At 37.1% G+C, this 25,847-nt stretch overlaps 1 protein-coding gene across 10 annotated transcripts in view; it reads right to left on the bottom strand.

The window, feature by feature from the left end:
- The window catches only part of PLD1 (phospholipase D1), a 234,676-nt gene that overhangs the window by 61,997 nt on the left and 146,832 nt on the right, over positions 1-25,847 (bottom strand). For 8 of the 10 annotated variants that reach the window (XM_037840656.1, XM_037840674.1, XM_037840664.1 and 5 more), the window contains 7 exons: positions 23,440-23,550; positions 21,239-21,439; positions 19,112-19,325; positions 18,404-18,517; positions 8,195-8,323; positions 7,374-7,492; positions 3,445-3,558 (listed from right to left, as the gene is read on the bottom strand). In XM_037840656.1, coding sequence (XP_037696584.1) covers positions 3,445-3,558; positions 7,374-7,492; positions 8,195-8,323; positions 18,404-18,517; positions 19,112-19,325; positions 21,239-21,439; positions 23,440-23,550 — 1,002 coding nt within the window. The remainder of the gene's footprint in view (positions 1-3,444; positions 3,559-7,373; positions 7,493-8,194; positions 8,324-18,403; positions 18,518-19,111; positions 19,326-21,238; positions 21,440-23,439; positions 23,551-25,847) is intronic. The other 2 variants (XM_037840648.1, XM_037840696.1) reach the window with 1 other exon arrangement.

The raw sequence follows: 25,847 nt of genomic DNA, 5'->3' as shown, positions 1-25,847 counted from the left end.
ATAGGGCCTTAAAAGGCCTGCACAGGTGAGAGGCCCTAAAACGAAGCTACTTCATGATACACCTCGGCTCGCAACAAACTTGGGCTCCCAGAAGTGAGCAAATTATTCCCTACTTTATAGCCTCAAACTTTAGTAAGTCTGGAGGCAGATTTTACACATAGGAACTAACATGATAAAAAGTCACTTAGAGAAATATCAGGTCTTGAGGATCAGACAGATAAAAGAAACTATAATCTTATAATCTTGGGAGTTTAAGAATTCATCAATGATATGCTATTTTCTTAAATCTTACCTGACCACCGCCATGTGGCTGAATGTATTTATGAGCTTTAATTTATTTCCATCTTTTCTTTTCCTCATGAGGATTCACAGAAACAAGTTTAGTTTTAAGTGTAGAAAATCTGAGCAATGGCATGTATTTCTATTAAGTAATGAACATAATTAGAGCTACTTTAAAAATTAAGATGTGTATCTGTGATGGACTTTTGGTGATGGTTTTATTTCATGAGGAATCTTAGTTATATCAGGAGGACTAAATAAAAGAGTAATTAATACAACTGTATTAAAGACAGCTGAATGAAAAATTTTCCTTTAAATATCTGAAGGGACTTCAGCTATGATTCACACCAAACATAAAGCTTTCAGATGGAAAAAGAAAAAAAAAATGAGGCTCAGGGAGGGGAAATGATTTGCCATGACCATACATGGCTGCTATAGTATTTTCATACTGCATCACATTGTGCCTTTCTGATCTCATAGTTTTAGAATATAAAAGGTAAAAATGTTTATCATGTTTAGCTTGATAATTTTTCTATATTTCCAGAAGCACAGCCTAGCAGCACTTTTAGGTTCTTCATTATATCCATTATCATGGCTGCACATTTCATATCACCCAGAACCTGATCTTATGACATGAACCTACCCCCCAGGTTCCCTTAGCCATCTCATTGCCCTGGCCCCAGACATCATAAAACAAGATCCTGTGCAAGTCTGGAACATCCCACCAGTGACACTGAACCAGTCATCTTTCCTTGTTCCTAATTTTCAATCAGTTTCTAGTCACTATGTCCCTTTATCTAGTTCCTCAAAAATGTCTCAATTTTGTCCCTTCTTTTTCACTTTTAGTTTAGGCCTTAAGAATATGCCAGAATTACTGCAATACCCTCCTTGCTTTCATTCTCTCTCCACTCTCATCAGCTTTCAAAAGTATAAACCCTAGGTCCCAAAGTGTGTTTGTGCAGAGATGGTAACAGACGTGCAACAAAACAAGAGGTCTCCTTTCAAATAAGCCTAGGAGATGCTCACACGTTATTCTCTCTTAGTGGTTTCATAACACACATTAGCATAACAAAAGCACTAAGAAACCCAGTATTAAAGAAATCTGCAAAAATTTATCTGCTCATGAAAATCTTTTTGTGTGTTAAACAGCTATTAGTATTTCACAGGCAAAACCCAGTTTGGGAGACTTTGTTCTAGGTTAATCTTCACAAAACCTTTGTGCTTCATGCTGCTCTGACGAAGAAAAAAAAAATCCAAAGTTCACGAATGCCTCCAGAACCCCATCCACATTGACCAGGCCAGTCCCCAGGGCACCCCTAACCTGGCCTCAAGTCATCTAACTTCACCTACAACCTTTCAAGAGCAAAGAGTTTCTTGAAGTCTTTTCTCCCATCTTTTGAGTAGACAGGTTTATTCCATTTAGAGGTGACACACAATCCTGTCCTTCCTCTTTGCTGAACTCTCACGGGCATGCTGTTTTGTATTTTCATGCTCACATTTAGTCAACCACACCTTTCACTATTAACCTTATTCTTTAACATCACAGCTTTCCTTTCTCTCCTCAGTAAATAAGCTTCCAGGAGCATAGAACTCCTCAGCACCCAATATATGCTTTGATGACTTCATTGTGCAAACAGATGGCACGTAATAAACACTTTTGGACTGAATAAATCAGTGAGTGAATCTTGGTAAACTTCCCTTTACATCAATTGGCTTGTAGGTTCCCAAGTCCAGGCCATCTGAGCATACCAGGGATGAACATATGAGCATATCAGAAGAGATCCTCTGATCTTCTAGCCCTATGGCCAACACAAGAGATGCAGAGAAGGTGAATGAAGGAAGGTGGTTTGTAGAGCAGACATGCAACCTATCCATCTGCCTTATGAGGGTGGCAGAATGAGAGTATGTAAGATAAGAGCTTTACTAACAGGTAAGTGGAAGACATATGTAAATGCACTATTGGGACAAAATGTCCTTCACTGGTCATAATAAAAATACATTAATTCCCAGTAACACATTTTCAATAGGTATTAATTAACATCAGCTAACTTTGATAAGTTGACAACCAACTCAATTTTAATGCAAGCTTGAATCTTAAATTCTCTTGTTTTTCTAATATCAAGATTCCCATTTTATCTTAGAGCATGGGCAATTTCCCCCCTCCTTGTAGAATAAAATTAAACAGGTTTATAAAATATTCATCAACTGACATATGAATGCATATCTATTTGTGCCTCTAAGTTTAAATGAGTTGTCCCTTTAGCCTAAGTATTTGCTATGGGTACATCTCTCAGGTGGTTTAATTGTGGTACTATTTGATTTATGGTCTCAATTGTCTTTTTATTTCTTATATACACCACCTCTACTTGCACACAGTGCAGGAAACTGACTTAGGTATTTTATTTACATAATCACATTCACTGGAATGCATGAATAAATCTACATTAGTAATGTCAGTAGCATATCACTGGATCTTTATGTAAACAATATTTCTGATACTGTTAGTGATATGTTTGACCAAAATGCAATGCCAAAGGTAGCCCATTCTAGTTCTATGCCTGCATGATCGCAAGATATTTCATCTGGAGTTGGAAGCAGATAGAGTAACACTGGACTAGGATTTCATGCACCATCTCTGTCGATAACTAACTGGGTGATACTGGGTGAGTCTCATACCCCCACTGGGCCTGGGCTTTCTTATTTATAAATTGAGATTAACGGGCTGGATGAAGTAACATTCTGTGACTCTATTAAGTGAATTCCTAATTCTATTAAAAGAGCATCTAAAAGGCATTTAGTTAAGAACTAAAATTAGACTGAACTATCACTAGCTTCCTAGATGACAACCTTCAGCCACACTCCTGGTGCTCAAGCACTATCAGTCCCAGGTTTCCTGTATCATTTGCTAGGGACACTTGAGAAGAAAGGACTGGTACAGCCTTTCCTTGACCCTGGCCTTTTCTGAGGACATGCATTTGTTATATCTATAACAAACACATTTTAAACAGCAAATGTAACATTTTAACTAATTTTAAAAGGTTCATTCAGACCTGCTTTGGAGAAGCTGCCTTTATTGCAAAATATGAAGCTGTTGTAATAGACGCTTGGTCCAGTAAGACTAATTTTACCTGGTTGCAGTTTTTGAAAAAGAAGAGCCAGACTTACCTGTGTATTAGCACAGACAGACCCAGGAACTTGGTATCTCAACTCATGGGCCGTTGTTTGAGATTTTGGAAGCAGAAATGGGTAAGAAAGAGATCGGTATTTTGGTTTCATAATCTAAAATAAAGAAAACAGATTAAAAACTCCAAATAAGAAAATAGTTCCATTGATACCTACTTTATGGTTATAAAAGATATTCAGGTACTTTTGAAAAAGAAAAATGTTAACTGGATGTTTCTAGGTGAAGGGGCTATATATAGATCATTTATTTTTTTCCCCCTTTTTCCTATATTTCCTCCTTTTCTCTTCCATAATGAGACTATTCTTTATATATGGAAAGAAAGAGCTAAATATAATCCATGGTATAGGGATACAGAATTGCAAAACGGGATTATTGTTTTGCAAACTGCTTTTTTTTTTTCACTATGTTGCAGCTATTTTGCCATGGCAGAATGGCTCTACATTTTTTTCAATAATTTCATGGTAAAATGGTATGGAAGAATCATATTTTGTTTAATAAATTCCTATTAACAAACATTTCACTCACTTCTAATTTTATTTTTATTAGAAGTGATGTCATAATAAATTACTTCATTGGTTTACTTCCTTAGCTTAAATGGGTTTTCTGAGTTAAAAGTTGCAAACTTTTTAAAAAGCTTGTTGATGCTCTAATAACCTATTCCCAGGAGCACATAATAACCCACACTCATCTACAGGTTTTAGCAGTATTTTTAATCTTTGCCAGTCCAGCAGGTTAAAATTAATATCCCTTTGTTTATTCATCCATCCCCCTAAATTTCTGTTTTAAATATTTCCATTGTTTCTGAGGGCTTCTGCAAAATTATCAAGTGGGTTAATTCCTCAATCAACATTAAAAGTAAATAAAATATTCTTCCTTGGAACCTTAATAACATCTGAATGATATGTACTTAACTTATGAATGTTAGGTCAAATCCCTATAAATAATGAAGACACCCTAAAAAATTAAAAAAAAAACAAACTGGAGAAAAAAATGGCTCCATCTTCTCATACTGCTTGCTTTGCTCAAAATCACCTCTCAGAATCCTATATCATGACGAACGCAGTGCAGTCCCAGGCTGGAAGGGACTGTAAGACCCAAGCTCTCTCACCTACCCGAAGCCCACACCCCCTGCAGTGGCTCTTCCTGTGACTCCTGAGCCGACGGGGCAGGCTGTGTCCCAGCCCACTCTCCCCCTCGGGGCTCTGGAGGCTTCTCTCACAGGGTGGACCCCCAGACACTGGGATTTGGCTGCCGTGTTCCCCTGAAGCTTCTTCTTCTCTTCCAGCTGTTGGTAATGAGTGATTTCTCATCCCTCATGCCAGGACTGATGAAAACACTATCTATGTCATCTGAAATGCCATCTAGCATGAAATAAATTTTTACTAATTTTACATCCCTGATGATGTTGAGTCTGCTCATCCAATCTAAGAGGTGAGGGGGAGGTGAGAATAGTTAATTCAAACATTTTTCTTTATAAAAGGATTTTGTCGGCAGCTGAGCCTGGGCTTCTACTCACTTTTACATCAATGAAAAGAAAATATAAATGTGGGCAATGAGAAAAAAAATCCATTATGGTGTTCAGGCACATATTAAAGCTGACTTCACAGCACATGTTACATAATTAAAAAGGCAGAGGTAAATGAGAACTGATAAAATAATAAACTCTGTTTGCTTTCAAAAATATTAAAAGAATTCGTCTTTGAAAAAAAAATCCTAGAAATAATTTCTGAAGTAATATTTAAAAATCCTGGGATAATCATGAGAAAGCAGTTTGGTTTGGTGTCACTTTTTTCCTCTGGGAATATATAGTTTTCTTACACATTACAAAGCTGCAGAGATTGTACTTTGTAAAATATTTAATGTCAAATAAGAATATAGCTTCATTATGTGGAGGGGCTAACAGTGTAGCCTGTTTATTTATTTATTTAATATGTGTGTGTGTGTGTGTGTGTGTGTGTGTGTGTGTAGTAGGACGCCATGCAGTAGCATCCCACTGAAAGGCAGCTGTGCTGATACACCCAGAGATCTTCCTAAACCCAGGATCCCTGTGTCCCACCTGTGACTGTCCCATGCTTCTGCCCTCCACTCCCCAGCATGCCAAAGGCAGGGGATGCCCTTTCCCCTGTGCTCTGGGAAGCCTGCCTTCCTGGGCTTCCCTCAGCAGTGCTAACCCTCCCCTCTCTCATACCCCCATGCAGACACGTGAGCAGGTCTCCTTGGCCACACCACCAGGAGCTGGAACCGGAACCCCGTCTCAAGCCAGGACCAACAAAGGAACTGGCAGCTGCCAGCAGACTGTGAGAGCGGGAGGCTAAGAATACCCGGAGCTGGGGCCTTGTCACCTTGCCACTACCTCACTTTTGCTGGGCACATCTCTGCCCAAATATTAATCAAAGCCTCCCTTTTTTTAAAAAAATTAACATATAATTCACATACAATAAAATTCACCCTTTAAAATGTAAAATTCATTGGTTTTTAGTATATTCACAAAATTATGCAACCATCATCACTACCTAATTCCAGAGCCTTTTCATCACCCCGAAAAGAAACCCCATACCCATGGATTTATTTTTTAAATAAGAGGTGTGGTGTGCTATTACTCAGGCCAGTTCATAATTTGGGGCTTACTAGGAGAAAAAGTGGGAAGAATTTGAGAAGCAAGAGTCTCGCTTTACTGCCCACGAACTAAACAATGTCTGAACACCAGGGGATGCAAAAGAGAGAATTCTTGTTAGGTGCGAGGGTAGACTAGTGGCTTCCTTGTTCTCCTCCTTCCCTTCCTTCAGGGAACAATTCCTGGGGACAACAATGACTGAGACATTCTTGCTCTGCAGAAGCTGATAGTCCAATGGGAAAAATAAATCAGTCCACACTTAATTTCCATAAGATGTCCTAAGTGCTATCACATCGTATTGCCAGTGTCTGGTACATAGTGGATGCTTGCTAAATATTTGTGAATTTAATCAATAAATGAATAAGATAAATAAGAAGAGAGTGCTAAAAGAACAGAGAGGGTAACTATACCTAAAGGAATAATGTCAGACAAACTGGTAAAGGTTTCTCAAGGGAGGATCATCCTTGATGATCGAGCCTCAGTGTAAAGGATGAGTAGGAGCGTGTTTCAAGTAAAGAGGGAGAGGAGGACCTCTAAGGACTCCTTCCAACTCTTGGGTCCAAGTTTATTCCTTATGAAATCTATACTTCTAAAGCAGACCTTAATCATGGCTTAAATCATGGGCCCTTGAGCAAGCTCCAGTCATCTGTTCTTACCCTAACAAGATCCACAGCTGTTTCGGGTTGGACTCCCTTTGGGACCCTCATGTAATCAGTGCTATCAGAGATAAATGCGTTTATGTCTTCTCTACAACACAGAAGTGAAAAACGTCTATCACTGTGAGGCACTTCCATAATGTCTTTCGGAATCCATGGCACAATTTAATAAAATACGAGTGCTAAGTGAAAATGGATAAGCAAGTATAGAGGGCAGAAAATCAAAACTACATCATTCAAACAGATATACGAAGAGTTCTGTGGGGCGTAACTGAGCTCCTCGCAGATTCTGAGCTCCTTGAATATTTTATTTATCACAGATCCCCACGGCCTAGCATAGCATTTAGGACAAAATAGACCCCCCAATCAGTACTGAGAGTCCAAGATGTTAAAAGGGCTACTAGACCATGCGTAGGCCCAGATACCAGCATCTATCCCTCAGCACTGTGAATCATCTGTGGTGTGAAAGTTCAAAAACACTTTCCCTTTTTTCACAGAGCCCGGACACTCTGTCAACGTGAGCCTGCCAGTAGACAGGTGGCAAAGCGGCAGCCCCTTCTTGCCAACTATCCAGGCTTCTTCTCTAGCCAGATCTGCTTCTTTTCATGTGGACTGCATGACAATGATAACATCCCTGTACCTTCGTGAAGTTCCAGCGCTGGATGAAGTGACGTGCCACATCACGAGCCGCCTTTCCTTGGACCACAGAGGCAATGTCATGCCACGGCATCCGGGGAGTGGAGTACCTGTCAATGAAATCTGCCCAGTCGCACCAGGCAAGGAACAGTCACTAACTTCAGTGCCTGTATCTGTAACCCCAACTATGATAACTAGATGTACGTTTCCGGGCTTGGATAGAACAACACTTTTACAGACAAGTGAAACAGATCTCACATTGAGGAACACATTCTCCCATGCACTTCCCTGGATATGTTTCCAATTCACTTAGTGTTAGATCATCACTAGACAAGGCAAGACGTGAGTCGGTACAAATTATCTAAGGCTGTGTACTTGATAGTACATTCTTCTCTTTTATCCGATGAAAATAATGGCAGGCTAGTTTGCAGTACCATCTCTACTTCTTCTTAGACATATAAGCATTGTGATGATCTAAAATGTGCCATCCTAATGCTAGAAGATGAGGATGATAAGCAGAAAAGATGATGATCAAAGGAAGGCTACTGTCTCTTAGAAAATTACAGAGTATTACCACCAAAATGATAACTACAGGAAACCTAAGGTTTCAAACAGGTGAGGTCTGTATCATGGTCTTTTCTTATTGTAACTTCAAGGGAAAGTCCTTAAGTATATGACTGAATCATGGTTTCCAAAATTTCCCCAATATTCAAAAACAAAAATCCAAATAGCAAAGTAAGACAATTAGATCATACATATGCATGCTTCTTGAGATGTTGAAAAGAGACAAAATATAAACTATCCATCTCCTACCATGATACTCACCAGCAAAAGGTTTATCAAGTTGAACCCAGTCTTTGAAGACGAAATTGCAGTAGTCCTTTCCGTGCCAGAATCTGGTTTCCCCATGGAGCTCTCCCACTCCTGTCTGTAAACTGCGGATAGAGCCAGTATCTGCAAATGCAGCAACACCCACTCAGAGACTGGTGCAGGGAGGCCCTAGAGAGTGAGGCTCATCTCTCACTTGTAAAACACCTAAAATATTTTCAGAATTTCTTCTTAAGATTCATAACTCAAGCAGCATGTGTCCATTTGATTAGAAGCCATGGACTGACAAAGGTCTTACAACCCTCACATGTTTATAGGGCAATTGGAACAGGTTCATCCCAGGGTTATCTGTGAACCAAGAACTTACAAGGAGGGAATATGAGAGCTCTGTAAAGCTAGATCATGGTAGAGAAACATGAGATCAGGGGCAATTAAGAATCACGACATTTCTCGTTCCTCAACCAAGATGGTCCACCTATTGCATAATTTTTGCCTTTTGCATCTCAAAACACAAAAACCTCAAATTTAGAAACAGCCCCCTTCCAGCCTGGGATTTAACTAGCTAAGTGACACCTGCCTTCACCTTTTTAGGCCAGAAATCCTTTTTGTGTAAAAGGAAGAGTTTGGCCTAGATGACATCTAACATGTTTTGGGCTCTAACATTCTATATGCCTAAAATCAAAAATGACATCCATAGAAAAAATCACAATAACAGACAGAAGCTTATGACCACACAGGCGCAAAAGCAGCCATCTACTGCAGCATTTCACAAAGAGCTTTGTGGGGACCATTTACATAAGAGTAAATACTTTAAGTTAAATAGTTTGCAAGTTTATGGGCTATGTTGACCATAAAGAGAACTAAGCAGGAAGACTAGCAGAACGGCAAATCACAAATACAGGGCTTGGCACAAAAGCGGCACTTAGCAAATAGATGTTGGATGCAAAAGTATTTGTTGAATGAATAAATGATACGGCTTGCTGTAGCCAGGGAGAGTACTGGACTGGTGCCCACCCCTCCCTCCCACCACAACAATACTGCACCCCAGATTTTCTTTCTAAAATGAAGATTCCAAAGGGCTTAGCATGTGTAGAAGGCTCTTCCCCAACTGGTGCCAATCTATCTTTTGGTTCTCTTGCCTTTACCCACCCATTTCCAGGCCCCACACACTCCACATTTCTCATTGTGTTTTGCCAGTCCTGGCCTGCCATGACTCAATATAGTTGGCACATTATTCTTCTGCCTGGAATGCTCTCCTCTCCCTCCTGGGCTGATCTCCTAATCATCCTTCAAGAGCCACATTAGCTGTCACCTGCCCTGAAAGACCTTCCAGATTCCTGTAGGGCGGGTGAGTTGCTAGCACCACTGTGGTCCTATCAACAACTGTACACCTATCATCCAATGCCTCTGACTCTGATATGACTGTATAAGGACCCTCTACTAACCCATAATTTCCTCAAGAGTGGAGAGTGCATCCTCTCACAGCCTAGTATAGCTGTGAGAGGATTATTACAATTAATATGTGTAAAGCAAAAGTTTTTAAATGCTTAACATATTCAATGCTAATAGTCTATCTTAAATGGAATAATTTACCTTGCAAAGATTATTGAATTTCTCCATAAAAGAAAAATACCCTAAAGTGCCAAAGATGAACAAAACTAAATACTGTTTAAAATAGCATTATATTGACTTTTCTAAGTCATTCATGTTCCTGTTATATAAGATTGAATGTAAAAATACTGCTAAATCTGTTTGCTCACTTGTAGGGTCTCCAAAGTAAGCATGGCACATTGTTTAAAAAAAAAAATGAAAGGGGGAAAAAAAGGACAAAGAACTAGATAATTAATGTGTCAAATGATAATTAATGGGTCAAATTTCAAATTTAAAAATATATGAAATTTGTTTTTATCAGTTGAGAAATTCTAAGCTAAAGCTTTACACGTGTGCACACACACATGCTTATTAAAGAAAAGTAAGCTGTCAACTAACAACCAGTTACGAAAATGAAAACAAAGCAAATTCTTAGCCTCAGAAAATGATCTTGGTACTAATTGAATTCAACCTGCTCACAATTCAAACTTGTTTGTGTTTTTAGTCATGGCCTACACTATCCCCCCAAATCAGGCTTCTCCACAGAATATATGAAATATTGAGGCAATAGAGACCAATATTCACTAGTTACTGGAATGACTGCTCAGAATTGCAGGAACACCTGTGAGCAGGTGGCCAGGCCTTTTTACATCAGCAATGATGATCTGAGGGCCTTTCTTTATCCTGTATCTGCCTCCCAGTTGGTTTCATAATTGCATCTACTCTGCCTTTTGGCACAGGCTTTTCATACCAATAGTCTGCACCCCCACCCATCAGAGGCCCAGAGTCCAGCTGCTAAAGTCCATGAAAAGGATGTCTTCCTGCCCTTCACTGGCTTTGCCATGTCCTCCGTTTTTCCTCATCTCTTGGCTTCCAAGGCTCCATTTCCCTACCACTTCTCCAGCCAATGCTTCTTGATCTTTTTGAGCTTCTCTTCACTAACAGATTTTCCCCAACTTTCTCAAGGCTTTTTCTATCCAATTCCTAAATGTACGCCTTTAGCTCTGGCTTCTTTTCTGGGCTCCAGATCTACATTCTCTTCCAGTGAGTTACATGACATGTGTTTTACCTAGTTGCCCCACCAGAATTTTAAAATCATGTTTAACACTCAAATCATTATCAGCCCCCCAAAATAAGATCTGGTCTTCCCTTGGGAGTTCTACTTTCTGATTATAGTTACCCAAGCTCAAAACCTCTGAATCACCTTTGACTCCTCTTTATCTTCTCTCTTTTTTCCCAACCCCCCCTCTTCCCAAATCATATTGAAATTCTCCTGATTCTTCCTTTGCAAAATGTTTCTCAATTTCACTTCATTCTTGGGCTGACTGGGATAGCTAAGTCTCTAGTATAACTTTCCCACCCACCCCCAGGATTCTCCAACATTTCATGGAGGAGGTGCACTGTCTTAGCCAGACACCCTCTGTATATTGGTACAGATATATCCTACGAGTTCGATTGAGATTAACTACCCCTAAACCATGATTCCCCAAACCCCAAGGCTCTAAAATCCAAACTTTTTTTCATAGCTCATTTATTAGCAAAATCTCATCTGAACTGACAAGAGGCTATTTATAGTTCTTATTTATCCTTCTTGATGTTGCAGATATTAAAGGCTTTGCCTATAGAGTATTGCTCAGACACCAATGGGACTGTAACGTAACATGAGGTATAGGTATTGTATTACCTTTCTAAACTCTAAAACATTCTGATTTCTGAAACACGTCTGACCCCAAGGACTCTGCATAAGGGATTGTAGCTCCTACATTCACTATGTTAATAACCTGGGTCTGAGATGCTGTGATAAATATCTCTGGCATTTCCCTTATCTGTGCCTTATGATTTAATATCAACTTGGAATGCCTCTGTTTCCCCTTTCCTCTACCTACTGAATTCTACTTATATGCAAGCCAGTTACAATAAAGGTTCTCAATGAGTTATTTAAAAAAACATGTTTTTCAAAACTTTTTGACTTTTAGAATGATGCACAAGGGTTTATAGATCTGTATTTAGGCTATGGAGAAGGCTTCACTGATGACTCTTACTAGCTGTGTATCCCTCCCTGATGAATAACTAAGGTTTGAGAAATATTTAAAACTGACTCTCACTGATTAAACTCTTTGACAGCACAAAATAAGGTTTACCCATTCGATAACATTGCATCCCTGAGAACAGAGTTTAAAAACTATTTTATTATTCATTAACCCTTATGGTTAGTTATCTGAATTTGAAAAATCTGCCTCAACTAACTGGTTAGAATGCTTTTTTTTCCCCATCAATCTATTTAACATTGCTTAAAAGGAAAAGATCAGCAAACAGTTGCTGAATATAAGAGGAATAAAAATCAATCCTTCTCTCATGTCATACCAAGCAAAGCAATGCCAACCTGGAATTCTCCCTCTTGCCACATAATTCTGAAAGAAAAATAAAAGTCTTGAAGATGGCTGAATGATTTTGAACTAAAAGTATGTATTATAGAAATCTACCATCGTTACTAATCACATCTAAGATTAACTGATTATAGAGCAATTTATCTATTTAAAAACCCATAGTGGTCTGGTATGCACAATCCATACTGATTTCTGTATACCACCACTAATGTTTATTAGGAGCCCACCTGTACAAGGCATTTTGCATTCACAAATAAAACTGACAGTACAGAGAGGCCAACCCCATTCACATTCTCAGCAAAGGAAGACACTAACTCGAGCAAATTTCAGTTTTAACTTTCTAGTGAGGAGTCACTCCATGCTTAATTTGGGTTTCAAATTCTACAAGACAATAAGTTTAAGACATAAATCTAGAGCTATGTTCTAAAACTACCTTTATTGTTAATAGAACCATTTTTTTTTTTTCAAAACAAATTCACAAGGAAACTCAATATATAAAACAGATACAAATGGGATTATTCTGGTTGAAGAAGGTACCTGTGTAGGGGGAAGGTCTCAGGGTCCACCTGCTCAGTGTCCTCCTAGGAGCCTCTGAGGAACTTAGGGGTCCAAGGAATAGAGTTTGGAAAGCACTGTTCTAAAAGGGCTCAACTATCCTCTGCTTCTCTTTTTAAAATTTTTTTTTTATTAGAGAAGTTGTGGGTTTACAGAACATGCATGCATAAAAGACAGGATTCCCGTACACCAGCCCCCCCCCACCACCTTGCATTGGTATGGGACATTTGTAACAACTGATGATAGTGCTTTTTTTTTAATAATTGTATTTTTTTAAAAGTAGTTACTTTGTTACAATTGCTGAAAGATTATTAAAATAGTAATATTAACTATCACGCTTGGTTTACACTAGGTGTATTTTTCCCCATATACCACCCTAATATTAACACCTTGCATTAGTGTCGTACATTTGTTATAATTCATGAAAGAACCTTCTTATACTTGTAATATTAACTATAGTCCATTGTCTACAATAGGGTTCACTGTGTTATACAATGCTGTTTATCTTTTAATTATTCGAGTAACATATGCAACCTAAAGTTTCTCCTTTTAACTACATTTGCCTGTTTAATTATGTGCAGTTAATTACACTCACATTAATGTGCTAACATCACCACCAACCATTTCCAAACCTTTGCAGTCAACCCAAATAGAAATTCTGTACAAATTGAACATCACCTCCTCATTCTCTAACTTTAATCTATCCCCTACTAACCTATATTCTAGATTCTAACTCTATGAGTTAACTTATTATAATTAGTTCATATCAGTGAGATCATACAATATTTGTCCTTTTGTGTTTGCTATTTCATTCAGCATAATGTCCTCAAGGTTCATCCATGTTGTCACATGCATCAGGACTACATTCCTTTTTTGTACCTGAATAATATTCCATTGTATGTATATAGCCCATTTTGTTTATCCATTCATTGGCTGGCTTTCATCTTTTGGCAATTGTGAATAATGCCACTATGAACACTGGTGTGCAAATATCTGTTTGAGCCCTTGCTTTCAGTTCTTATGGGTATATACCTAGTAGCGATATTATTGCTGGGTCATATGGTAATTATATACATAGTTTCCTGAGGAATTGCCAAACTGACTTCCAAAGTGGCTGCATCATTTTACTTCTACCAGCAATGAATGAGCATTCCTGTTTCTCTACATCCTCTACAACACTTGCAGTTTTCTGTTTTTTTAATAGTAACTACTATAGTGTGTGTGAAATGATACCTCATTGTGGTTTTGACTTGCATTTCTCTAAAAGCTAGTGATGTTGACATCTTTTCATGTGCTTTTTAGACACTTGTATATCCTCTCTGGAGAAATGTCTTTTCAAGACTTTTGTCCATTTTTACATTGGGTTGTTCGTCTTCTTATTGTTGAATTGTAGGATTTCTTTAAACATTCTGGATATTAAACCCTTAACAGATACATGGTTTTCAAATATTTTCTTCCATTGAGTAAGCTGTCTTTTCACTTTTGTGACAAAGTCCTTTGAGGCAAAAAGAGTTTTTAATTTTGAGGCGGTGCTTTGGGTGTAAAGTCTAAGAGACCACTGCCTAAACAAGATATTGAAAATGCTTCCCTACATTTTCTTCTAGGAGTTTTATAGTCCTGGTGCTTATTTTTAGGTCTTTGGTCCATTTTCAGTCAAATTTTGTATACAGTGTGAGATAGGGGTCCTCTTTCATTCTTTCATATATGGACATCCAGTTCTCCCAGCACAATTTGTTGAAGAGACTGTTCTTTCCCAATTGAGTGGACTTGGTACCCTTGCCAAAAATCAATTGGCCATAGATGTGAGGGTCTATTTCTAAACTCTCAGTTCAATTCCATTTGTCAATATATCTATCCTTGTGCCAGTACCATGCTGTGTTGAGCACTGTAGCTTTATAACATGTTTTAAAGTCAGGAAGTGACTTTAGCTATTTGGGTCCTTTATCCTTCCAAATAAATTTGATAATTGGCTTTTCCATTTCTGCAAAGTAGCCTGTTGGAATTTTGGTGGGGACTGTGTTGAATCTGTAGATCATTTTGGAAGAATTCACATCTTGATATTTAATCTTCCAATCCATGAATACGAATGTCCTTCCATTTATCTAGGCCTTTTTCTAGTTTCTCCAGGTGTGTAGTTAGTGACTTTAGCTCTTTCTTCTTTTTTAAGGTAAGTGTTTAGGGCTATGAATTTCTCTCTCAGCACTGCCTTCACTGCAGCCCATATGTTTTAATATATGTTTTGATAAGATTTTCTTTCATCTCAAGATATTACTGATTTCCCTTGCAATTTTTCATTGACCCACTGATTGTTTAAGAGTATGTTATTTAACTTCCATATAATTGTGAATTTTCCAGTTCTCTGCCTGTTATGGATTTCCAGCTTCATCCCATTATGGTTAGAGAAAATGCTTTGTATAATTTCTATATTTTAAAATTTATTTAGTCCTGTTTTGTGACACAACATATGGCCTATCCTGCAGAATGATCCATGTGCACTTGAGAAGAATGTATATCCTGCTGTTTTGGGGTGCAATGGTCTATATATGTTTGTAGGTCTAGTTCATTTATCATATTATTCAAGTTTTCTGTTTCATTATTGATCTTCTGTCTGTATGTTCTATTTATTCGTGAAAGTGGTGTATTGAAGTCTCCAACTATTATTGTAGAGGTGCCTATTGCTCCCTTCAGTTTTGCCAGTGTTTGCCTTATGTATTTTGGGGCACCGTGGTCAGGTGCATAAATATTTATGATTGCTATTTCTTCTTATGGATTGCCCCTTTTATTAATATATAGTGTCCTTTGTCTCTTTTAACAACTTTGGTCTTAAAGTCCATTTTGTCTAATATCACTATAGCTGCCCCAGCCCTTTTTGGTTACTATTTGCATGGAATACCCTTTTTGAACCTTTTACTTTCACCTATTTGTGTCTTTGGGTCATAGTAGGATCATGCTTTATTATCCATTCTGTTCATCTGTGTCTTTTGATTGGGGAGTTTAATCCATTAACATTCAGTGTTATTTCTGTAAAGGCAGGACTTACTTCAGCCATTCTATCCTTTGGTTTTTAAATATCATATCTCTTTTTTTTTTTTTTTTTGTCTCTCTTTTCCTTTATTGCAACCTTCTCTTCTGTATAATTGATCTTTTGTGGTGTATCTGACTGATCCCTTTCTCATTTCTGTTTCTGTATGCATTTTAAATACTTTCTTTTTTGTTACCCTGGGTTTTATATTTTACAACCTACATTTATTCCCTGCAAGATCTTACATAATTGAACCTCTCTGACTTGGCTCCCATCATTTTTTCCAGCCCACTCAACTACAGCGATGTAGGCCTCCTAGCTGTTCCTGGAATACATCTTCTGGCCTCACAGCCCTAACAGTTTTTATTCCTCCAGGCAGCCTCTTATCCTCATTCTTCTCTTTCTTTTGGTCTCTGTTTAAAAAGCACCTCAGAGAAGCATTCTCTGACCATCCTATATAAAACAGTCCTCCCCCCGCCTCCATTTTCCTCTTAACCTTCTTTGCTGTTCTCCACGAGAATCATCACCACCTGACATGTTGCATATTTGACAATCTGAATATAGAATCACCATCCCTATCCCTCAGCTAAAGCCTCAACTGTGTTTTGTCTGTTTTGGTCACTGTATTCCCAGTATTGAGAATAGTGATTGCCATATTCTAGGGGCTCAATAAATACTCATTTAGTGAAATAAATGAGTTACATGCATTTATTTTTGTATCTCCACTTCCAGTTTTTAATGACTATCCAATTCCATCAAGGTGATGAATCATTCATTATGTTTTCTCCGATTCTCCTCTTCTTGGAAATTTAGGTTTACCTTTTCCTATTGTCTCTTAATAAATAATACTGAATTGGACATGTATCCAGTTTATTCTAAAGGATGTTGTGGATGGAAGTTAAGGATACTTTCCATCAACATCTGAAGACCATTCACACTGGCCTCCTTCATTCATCACTGTGGACATCATGACTCTCAGTCTGACTTTTTCTGAGTTGCATAATATATTCATCACCTGGCCTGATCTTCTTTGCCACTTTTCCCCAACTCAATCAACAGCAACAAGGAGACCCAGACATAAATCAACTCTTCAACTTCATGGTTTGGCAGCCTCATTCCTCCATCTCATTTCTAGCTTCAGACCCAAAGCAGCAAAGCCACACAATGGAATTACAAAGACTATCTTGACCTGTTTCAAACTCTTTACGTTTAATATCTCCCCTTACAGGGACCGCTGACCTAGCTCCCTGGACTTCTCAGAAGCTTCATGGTTCCCCCCAGCAGGGCTTTGAAGCCCTGGTGATCCCAGGAATTACTAATTCAGTAGTCCTGAAGCCATATATGCATCAAGCCTTAGCTGTAAGCTAAATAATAATAAATAACATCTCTCCCATATATGTTCTGAATTTTAATGTAGATATATGTTATTAGGATTTGCATAATACAAATTTATTTAATAGCTACATTGGAGCTTTTGTTCATTATATATAGTTAATCAATGCATAAAACACAGTGGTCCAGAAAATACTTTGATTTTAAAATAAGTCCTCATGCTTAAGACTGTTGGGAACCACTGCTCAAGGTCCAGCTTAATTTCTCAGGTTCATCAGCTCCTGCCAGCCACTAGTGACTCCACCCAGCCATGTTAGCAGAGCTCTAACTCCTTCATTTCCTGGATAGTACATTAGAACCATGGCCTTGGGATTTTAGCCAAAAGGTCATGATAGCGTAATCTGCTTTTCTGCTAAATCACAAATTTGATTCATGAACACAGGGAAGCTGATAAACTGGGATTTGATTGTGCAGTCACTTATCATTTCTAAAGCTGAGTTTCCTCATCTGTAAAACAGAGATAACAATATTACTGCCAAGCGCCACAAGTACTCAAGGCAGTGACAGGCTGAGTCTGCACACAATAAATGTTAGATTACTTTACTATTGTTATTTATTATTACTATTCCTTATATATCTGATCAGTTGCCAAATTTCTTTTCATTCCCACCACCATAATTCAGGATGTAATTAATTGACTCCTTGAGTATCTGGTTCTTCTTACAAAAGGTCATCAGATCAAAATTTTAAAAAATTCACATAAAGGCCTTCCAGGTTCTTAACCAAAGGTCCAACTCTCCTAGTTTTCAGCCTCCAAATGTGACAGTTGTATATCTTCCTAGTCTTATATCTAACTGCTTCTCATCTGGATGATGTATTTTATACTATCTAAAAGCCCTCAGTGCTTTCCCATTCCCACCTCTTTGCTCAACTTCTTTCCTTCACCTGCAACAGACTTTATCCTCACTTTCCCCAATCAAATTACTTCCAGATCTAACTCAGATGTCACCTTCTCAAGAACATCTGGATCACCAAAAAAGAAGTCCTCCCACCTTCCACAGAACTTCTACAACACTACCTAATTGCATGGGCCATTCACTGTACAGTTAGTAGGTATGTTTCATTTCACTGCCAGAGTGTTAGTTCCTGGGAAAAAGGGGTCTTACATTTCCCAGTGCATTGCAGGTTCTCAACAATATATGTGGTGTGAAAACTGCGAACACAAAGCCAATCTGAAAACACACTCACTATGCCCATGCAGCAGATGATGCAGCAGAAGCTGAAGCCTCAGGAGTGTCTACAGCCTCACACATCACTTACCAGTTTTAGGGCTAGCGAGTTCCTGCTCAGATTCACTGGAAGAGTGAAAGAGTTTCAAGTGGGGTTTTAAACCATGGATTAAATGCTGACGACTTCTACAGTGATTAAAATAACCTGGAGAAAGTTGAGAGTTCTATTTTTTTTAACAAAGAAATACATATATACATCAAGTTTTTAAAACTGGAAAGCAAGTTTGATCATTTTTAAACCTAGGAAAGGCTATAAAATCAGTGATAAATTCTGTGCAATGGAAAATTGCAGGGCTTTAAGACAGAATCGAAAATAACAATAAATTTACAAGATGTGAAGAATCTGATGTTTGATGATATAAATGTGATGTATTTCTGGAGGGGAAGAGAAATGAAATCTCTTCTAAGAAAAGTTTATAAAGTACATCTAATATTTTTGCCTTTACTTTTACAGCTTGGGTGTTATTTTCAAAACCCATACTCATTCTGCTACTATCAGAAGGATGAATTGTGGTTGTTAGGACTACTTTGTGGGAATAAAACAATAAATTTGTTCCAAAATGAGGCAACAAAGCCATGAAGTGGCTTGATATTAAATAGGATGATATAGAGACCTTCAATGTTGCTCATTTTATTCCATTATAGAAAGACAGATTTATAAAAACAACAGGTGTGTAGTGTGCACCTACAGAGGAACAGAAGGGAGCCACAATAATCTAAAGCAAAGGCCATGACTTACTGGAGATGCTGTCAATACTGCTGATGCTGTCTGCGGGGGGCAGGGGCTGCCTGTGCAGGTGCCTGTAGAGGCTGAATTTGGAGAACCTTCTCGGCTTTCCTATGCCTTTCAATTTTGAATCCACATCGTCAACAGTCTTCGGCATGGGCTGATTTTTATCAGATTCTCTTTTATCTTTGAGGCTTAAGGATTCTGTAGACTCTGCTGTTTCAGCCTGAGGAAGTTATTTAAAGAAAAAAAAAAAGGCACTGCATAAGATATTGTAGTGGTGTGGCCATTTCATTCAAGTGGAGCTGACGTGTAACGTTTCCAAAGGATGAAGGCTCCAAAACAGGCACAGTGTAGCGCGGCTGCCTGTGAGCGCTGTAAACATTCCAGGAGGAACACTAGAAGTTCCTACTGGGGCTCCTCTTTTAGTAGGCCAAGTTCTTGAAATTGTGTCACAACTGCAATTTTTATTTCAAATACAATACATGTTTCATTCACTGTTGAATGACTGAACTTCTTCCTCTAATGAACATTAAGTGTGCAATACTTCTCTCGTCAATTTTCCCAGTTACCTACTCATTAAAGTGCTATTTTCCCAGAAGAGTTACTGACAAAGCCAGCAGTAAAATAATATGGAGCCCATCAAAAATTTTAATAAGTATATTGATATTTAGGCAGTCAGTGAGTTGAAAACTATTTCCTATGGATATAAGCATATAGATATTTTGGCAGTTCTTGATTTGAAAGATACTTTGAGATGTTATTAACAAACTGCTTTCAAATAGAATTCCCCCTAAATGACCAATCTTACTTTTATATTTTTTATAAAATATATGTGTTCTATAAGCATGTTATATTTGTGTGATATATATGTATAAATATGCGATTTACAAAAGTATATGGTTTTTAATAAAATACATTATCAATAAATTTATTTTATTAAACTATTTTTAAAGTAGGAAGATTCCAAGAACTTTGGCAACTACTTTTAATAAGGCTTTGCTTACAGATATTTAACCTAAATCCTGACTCTTATGCATTTTTGTTTATGAATTTTTCTTAAGCTATAAAAATAATATATCTGCATTAATGAAAATTTTGGAAACAGAGAAATGCAGAAAATCCCATCACTCCAACCCAAAGGTTCCAGTCCAGAATTGTGGTACTAAACTCTTGATTATGATTAGCAGGGATTAGTTAACATGAAAGACAGGGACAATATAAAGAAAGTGAATGTGCTGAATACTCAATAAAAATATTATCATCTCTTTAAATTATAATCGTAATAAACAAACATGGAATTTTAGAGGACATATAAAAAATCAGATTATTGACATGTAGGCTCCAAAAATAGTTCAAAGATTTTGAACTTTGGGAGAAAGTTCATGCAAATACTAAATTCAAGTAATAACAAATCAAACTTTACTCCCCTATAAAAAACTAACCAAGACATTATGATAAAATGTATGAAAATCTCACCACCTTGGGTGGCAAAGTTAGGTGTGATAATGATGATCATGAGTTAGCCATGGTCTCTAATATTCAACCCACCCCCCATCCATCCTAGACCCAAGGACTAACCTGAACTATTGAGAAACCCCAATATTGCACCTCAGCAAACTGCTGCTGCAGCTTTGTTCCACCATTACTGACAATGTTGCTATTACTGTTATGTCTTTTAAAGTACTGCTTGAATTGCAAGCATTTCTGTATGCTGCCTTACATCTTTTTCAGGATAAGGCAGGAATAAATGTCAACAAAAATGATAACTTTGAATGATTGCTATATGCCCAAGCTTTGTAATCATTACTTCACTTACCAGCTACTATCAAACTATATTATCTAATTACTGGACACTCGCTATATGCCAGGCTATGTGTTAATGCTTTGCATTTATTCTCTCCATTTTACAAGAGAAGAAACTGAGACTAACAGATATGATGTTACTTGTCCAGGGTCACACAGCCAGCTAGGAGGTGAGGCTGGTATTAAAACCAGATCTGTCCCATGTCTGGCTCACTGTCCTTTACCCCTATGGGGCATCCACCTCTCATTCAACCAATCAATCAATCATGCTTCTAATAGATGCTTACACAATGTTCATTTTATACAGTTCCATTAAACTGAAATTCATCTTACAGTGAGTGAAACCAGAGACGGTCCTGTGGTGATTCGCTTCACACTGCCCACGTCTGTGAGTCTGTGCTCGTGGTCGTCCCACCTTCCGTAGGCCAGGTCGATCCCACCCACAAACGCCACCGACTGGTCGATGACCACAAGCTTCTCATGATGAGCCCACAGGTAGACGCTGGACGACACATGATCAGGGTGCCTCATCACCTTGAGGGAAAAGTAAAAAAAACAGCTCATACTCTTTAAAATGCCTATACGTTATAATAAAATACATCTATTTTCTTCCCTGTAAAGCACTTCCTTTATTTCAATGTATATGTATACACCAAAGAAATTCCTAAGCTTGTAATTTTATTCTCAGTATATAGCAGAGGAAGATTCCCATTTACTATTTAAAGGCCTGCCTTAGATACCATATTGTGGGGCAGCTGCCATTTAAACCGAATTTTGGTGACACATATCTGCTCAATTTGATAGCTGGTTCCCTTTTCCCACTGTAAGAATATGTTATATCTGGTATTATGCAAAACTTTAAAACTTTTAGCCAACATCTATCTCTGGCAATTTTTTTTTTTAAAATAAGAGCACTTGGAGGTTTATAGAAACATCATGCAGAAAGTACAGAATGCCCACATACACCCTGCCCAATACAGTTTTCCCCATATTAACATTTTGCAGTAGTGCAGTAACTTTGAACAACTGATGAAACCTTATTATTATAGTTTATATATTCATATATAAGTCCATAGCTTATATGAGGGTTTAGTCTTTGTGTTGTACAGTTGTAACTTACAGTCAACCTAAAGTTGATCATTTTAGCCACTTTCAAATATACCATTCAGTGGTGTTAAAAACATTAAATGTTGTGCTACCATCACCATCATCATTACCAAAACTTTTCCATCACCCCAAAGAGAAACTCTGTACCAACCAAGTATTAATTTCCACAATGGCGGCACCATTTTATGATGCCGCCAGCAGTGCATAAGAGTTCCTATTTTTCCACATCCTTGCCAATACTTATTATTTTTTGGGTATGAAATGTTAACTCATTTTGGTTTTCATTTGGATTTCCCTGGTGACAATGACGTTTAACTTCTTTTCATGTGCTTATTGGCCTTTGGTATATCTTCTTTAGAGAAATGTCTATCCAAGTCCTTTGCTCATTTTTAAATTGGGTTATTTGTCTTTTGTTTTTAAGTTGTAGCAGTTCTTTATACATTCTGGATATTAAACCTTTGTCAGAGATATGGTTAGCAATTATTTTCTCCCATTCTGTAGGTTATCTTTTCACTTTCTTGATAGTGTATGAGGGTGAGGTGTCAGATCAGAATTATTAAGAAGACTGAATAATTAAATCACCTCAATTGTATTTATCTCTGATTCTTCATTTTTTTTGTACAGTGGTCTGCAGGATCAACCCCATATTTTCACCTATTTGTGAATGAGTTATATTTGTTGCATGTCACTTAAAGACAGTATCTTTTCATCCTGAAGAGTTCCTTGCACATAGTAGGTGCTTTATAAAAATATGGCAAAAGAATGAATAATGTTTAGAAATATTGCAACTCAATAACAATCTCTGGAGGAAAATATTTTCCTTTTTTTTTTTTTAACCTAGTGAAATATACTATTATTATATATTTTAAGCTTGCTGGAGATTTATTAATTCATTAAGTCTAGATGTGTATCAACAACTGGGTAAGATTTATTGATAGACTTCAAATCTTTGGTTAAGTATTAGAATTTTTCAAATTGCTTATATTTTTTAGTATTTTTATACTAGGTGTTATTAATAAGAAAAGCACTTTGAAGCACAGAGGAACTCTCTTTGCTATCAGTGTTGAGGGGAGGTCCCAGGAAGATCACATCTAAGAGGTTCCAGGAGAACCTTAATGGGAAGTGTGAGAACTAGATAAGGATCTTGAATATTAAAACAACTCTAGGAAGCTTGTTATTGATTAAACTGTCACTTTCAGTTATCTGGGTCAGAGAAGTAGAAACGTGAGCTCTATTGACCCCACCAATACGGGGAATATAAGAAAGTGTAGCACTTTGTTTTAGCTCTGAAAAAAGACATAATGCTGTTTATTCAAAATATAGACCAGGGAATTCTACAGATTATCACTGCTGTGAACAAACATAGCCAAAAAAAATTGTATAGAATATTAAAAAAGAAACATCGTTCACCCAGAGTAATATGATACCTTGATATGGGGGTGCAGACGCATTAAAGTCTTCTTGCTGTATCCACTATTGATTCCAAGAGCAAGTTCCACCTCCTTGTAGAGCATGATGAAGATCCTCACCCCCTCTTGCTATCCCAGAAGAAAACACAGGGATGAGTGAGTATCTTTTTCTTTTTCCTTGCTGTGCATTGTACCTTCTAATCTTTCTTCAGTAAACAAGTATAATAAATATTTAAAGAAAAGGGCAATATGATAAGGTGAAATATAAGTACATGTTAAGATACAAGTAGAAAAAAAGAAAAATTTATTTTCCTGCTATTCATATCAACTTATCACACAAACAGAGAGTGACAATAGTTGACTAATTACAGATCTAGAATGTTGAATTTGTAGCCCCAATTGCTAAAAGTGCCTTATAGTTATATATCTTTAACATTTTAAAACACTTGGCATTGAGAAATGTTTTAGCCCGATTCATGTTACAAGATTAGAGTTTTCTGGTTTATTTATATTATACATAAATTATATAAGAAACTTGTTAAGAAACTTGAATGCAATAAACTATGCTAAATATCCCTTAAATGTTTCAGCAGATAATTTCCTCTGAATTCTTCTTTATAAATAATTTTTCATTTTACTTAAGTGGAAAAAACATTTCTTAATCTTCAAAGATGGATATGTTGCTTCATCCAGCTAACCTATGATTAGATCATTAATGTCTGTTTCACTAGTGAAATGACTTCGTCAGAAGTTGGCTTCTCTAACATTTAAAAGTCCCTGAATTTTAGTGGAGGCTTAATATAAAATCGGCACATGAATCAACAGTTGATCCATACTTGGGCCTCAGGCCTAAAGGAAAATACACTTGACCTTATAAGGTCTTTGTGAGGGTCAAATGAAATCAAAAGTGCTCAGTAAACTCTACATGCAATATAAGTAACATTTATTATTATTACTATTAATCATCAAAAAGGCAATGTCCAATAGCTGGCAGTATAGAAAAATACTAGCATTTTCTATGTTAGTTCTCGGCGGTGACAGGTTTTTAGCCTAGGCGAAATTGCCCCAAACCTAAAATGTTCCTCTCCTTCTCCCTGCCCACTTATGTGCATCTCCCCTTCCAACATACAGTTCAGAATGTACTTCCTCCAGGAAACTCTATTTTATTTATCCATCTTGGGCCACTCTTTACTCTTTAGATGGTTATTCTCAGTGTTTCTGTGCTGTTTGCATCATTTAAATTTATATTCTCTTTACCCAGCAGCTCTGAAAGTGTTCTGAAACGTACTCAATACATATTGGATTATGCACCCACACTTAGGCATTTAATCTCTTAAAGGCAAGAATTTTCCCACCATATTTCTAGAGTATCAAGGTACAGGCATGTCTAATAAATTATAGCAATAAAGGATGATATAGTTACAGTTTAAATGAATAATCCATGGCAATTAGGCATTGTTCATAAAGAAAAATTTGAACCACAAACGTGCTTCACAAAAGAGGCACGTTTTGGACCCTAATTTCCTTATAAAAACACAGCACTTCAAAATACTAACACTCTACCTCTCTTGATACAGGTGTTAGTAATATATAAAAAGTGTACACAGTTTTGGATGGACACACTAGATTTATGTTTGGTTGAACACACTAGATTTATATTTGAGTAGTAGGGGAAGACCCATTTTTGCTCTGAGAAAAAAAATAGGATCAAAAAGAATATACATGCCATTTTATTTTTCTGGTTAACAGTTGGCTTTTGAGTTTTTCCAAGTAATTCAGCTATCGTTGCCATCAAGTATCTAAGCACAGATTTGAGTAAAAAATAAGAATGTGCCAGTGAAGGCAAGAAGTGAGCAGATTTAAAAAAAAAAAAATAGCTTCCCTTGGACAGATATAATACAAAGCTTAAAACCCAAAATTTCAACCTAAATTATAGAACATTATGCCTAACATCTTTCACCTTGGTTCATTTGTTTTAAATGGATGAAATTCTGCTTCGTAGGCTTAATACACTATTATTCATGAAAGGCAGTAGATGGAAATTAGGAACTTGGCCTGAATCCTACAATTTTCCATTTACCTGCATAACTAATGGAGTTCTGAAATAATAGAGATGTTGACACTAATGGATTATATTATTAGCTTCCATCTATTATTACCTGACATTTTCTTATATACTGTGTCTTTTCTCAGTGAAATAAATTAACTTGAAAGGAAATAAGGTATAAACTTTTATGTCTTTTCAGCCTAAATATAAATGATTAATCAGGAAGTAGTTAAATATAAAAAAAGGTAATTTTTTGTGTGGTCTGGTTTACAATTATTTACCTGCACCTGGATCCACAATAAACAGTTAATTAGTGACAAGACTTCTGTGATAATAAAGTAATAAATTCTTCTTCTTTTCTTCAAGGTATTACAACACT

This window comes from Choloepus didactylus, chromosome 1 (assembly GCF_015220235.1).
Source record: "Choloepus didactylus isolate mChoDid1 chromosome 1, mChoDid1.pri, whole genome shotgun sequence".
Lineage (NCBI taxonomy): Eukaryota > Metazoa > Chordata > Mammalia > Pilosa > Megalonychidae > Choloepus > Choloepus didactylus.
The sequence above is the reverse complement of the archived record's forward strand: the minus strand, read 5'-3'. Positions and strand labels throughout refer to the sequence as shown.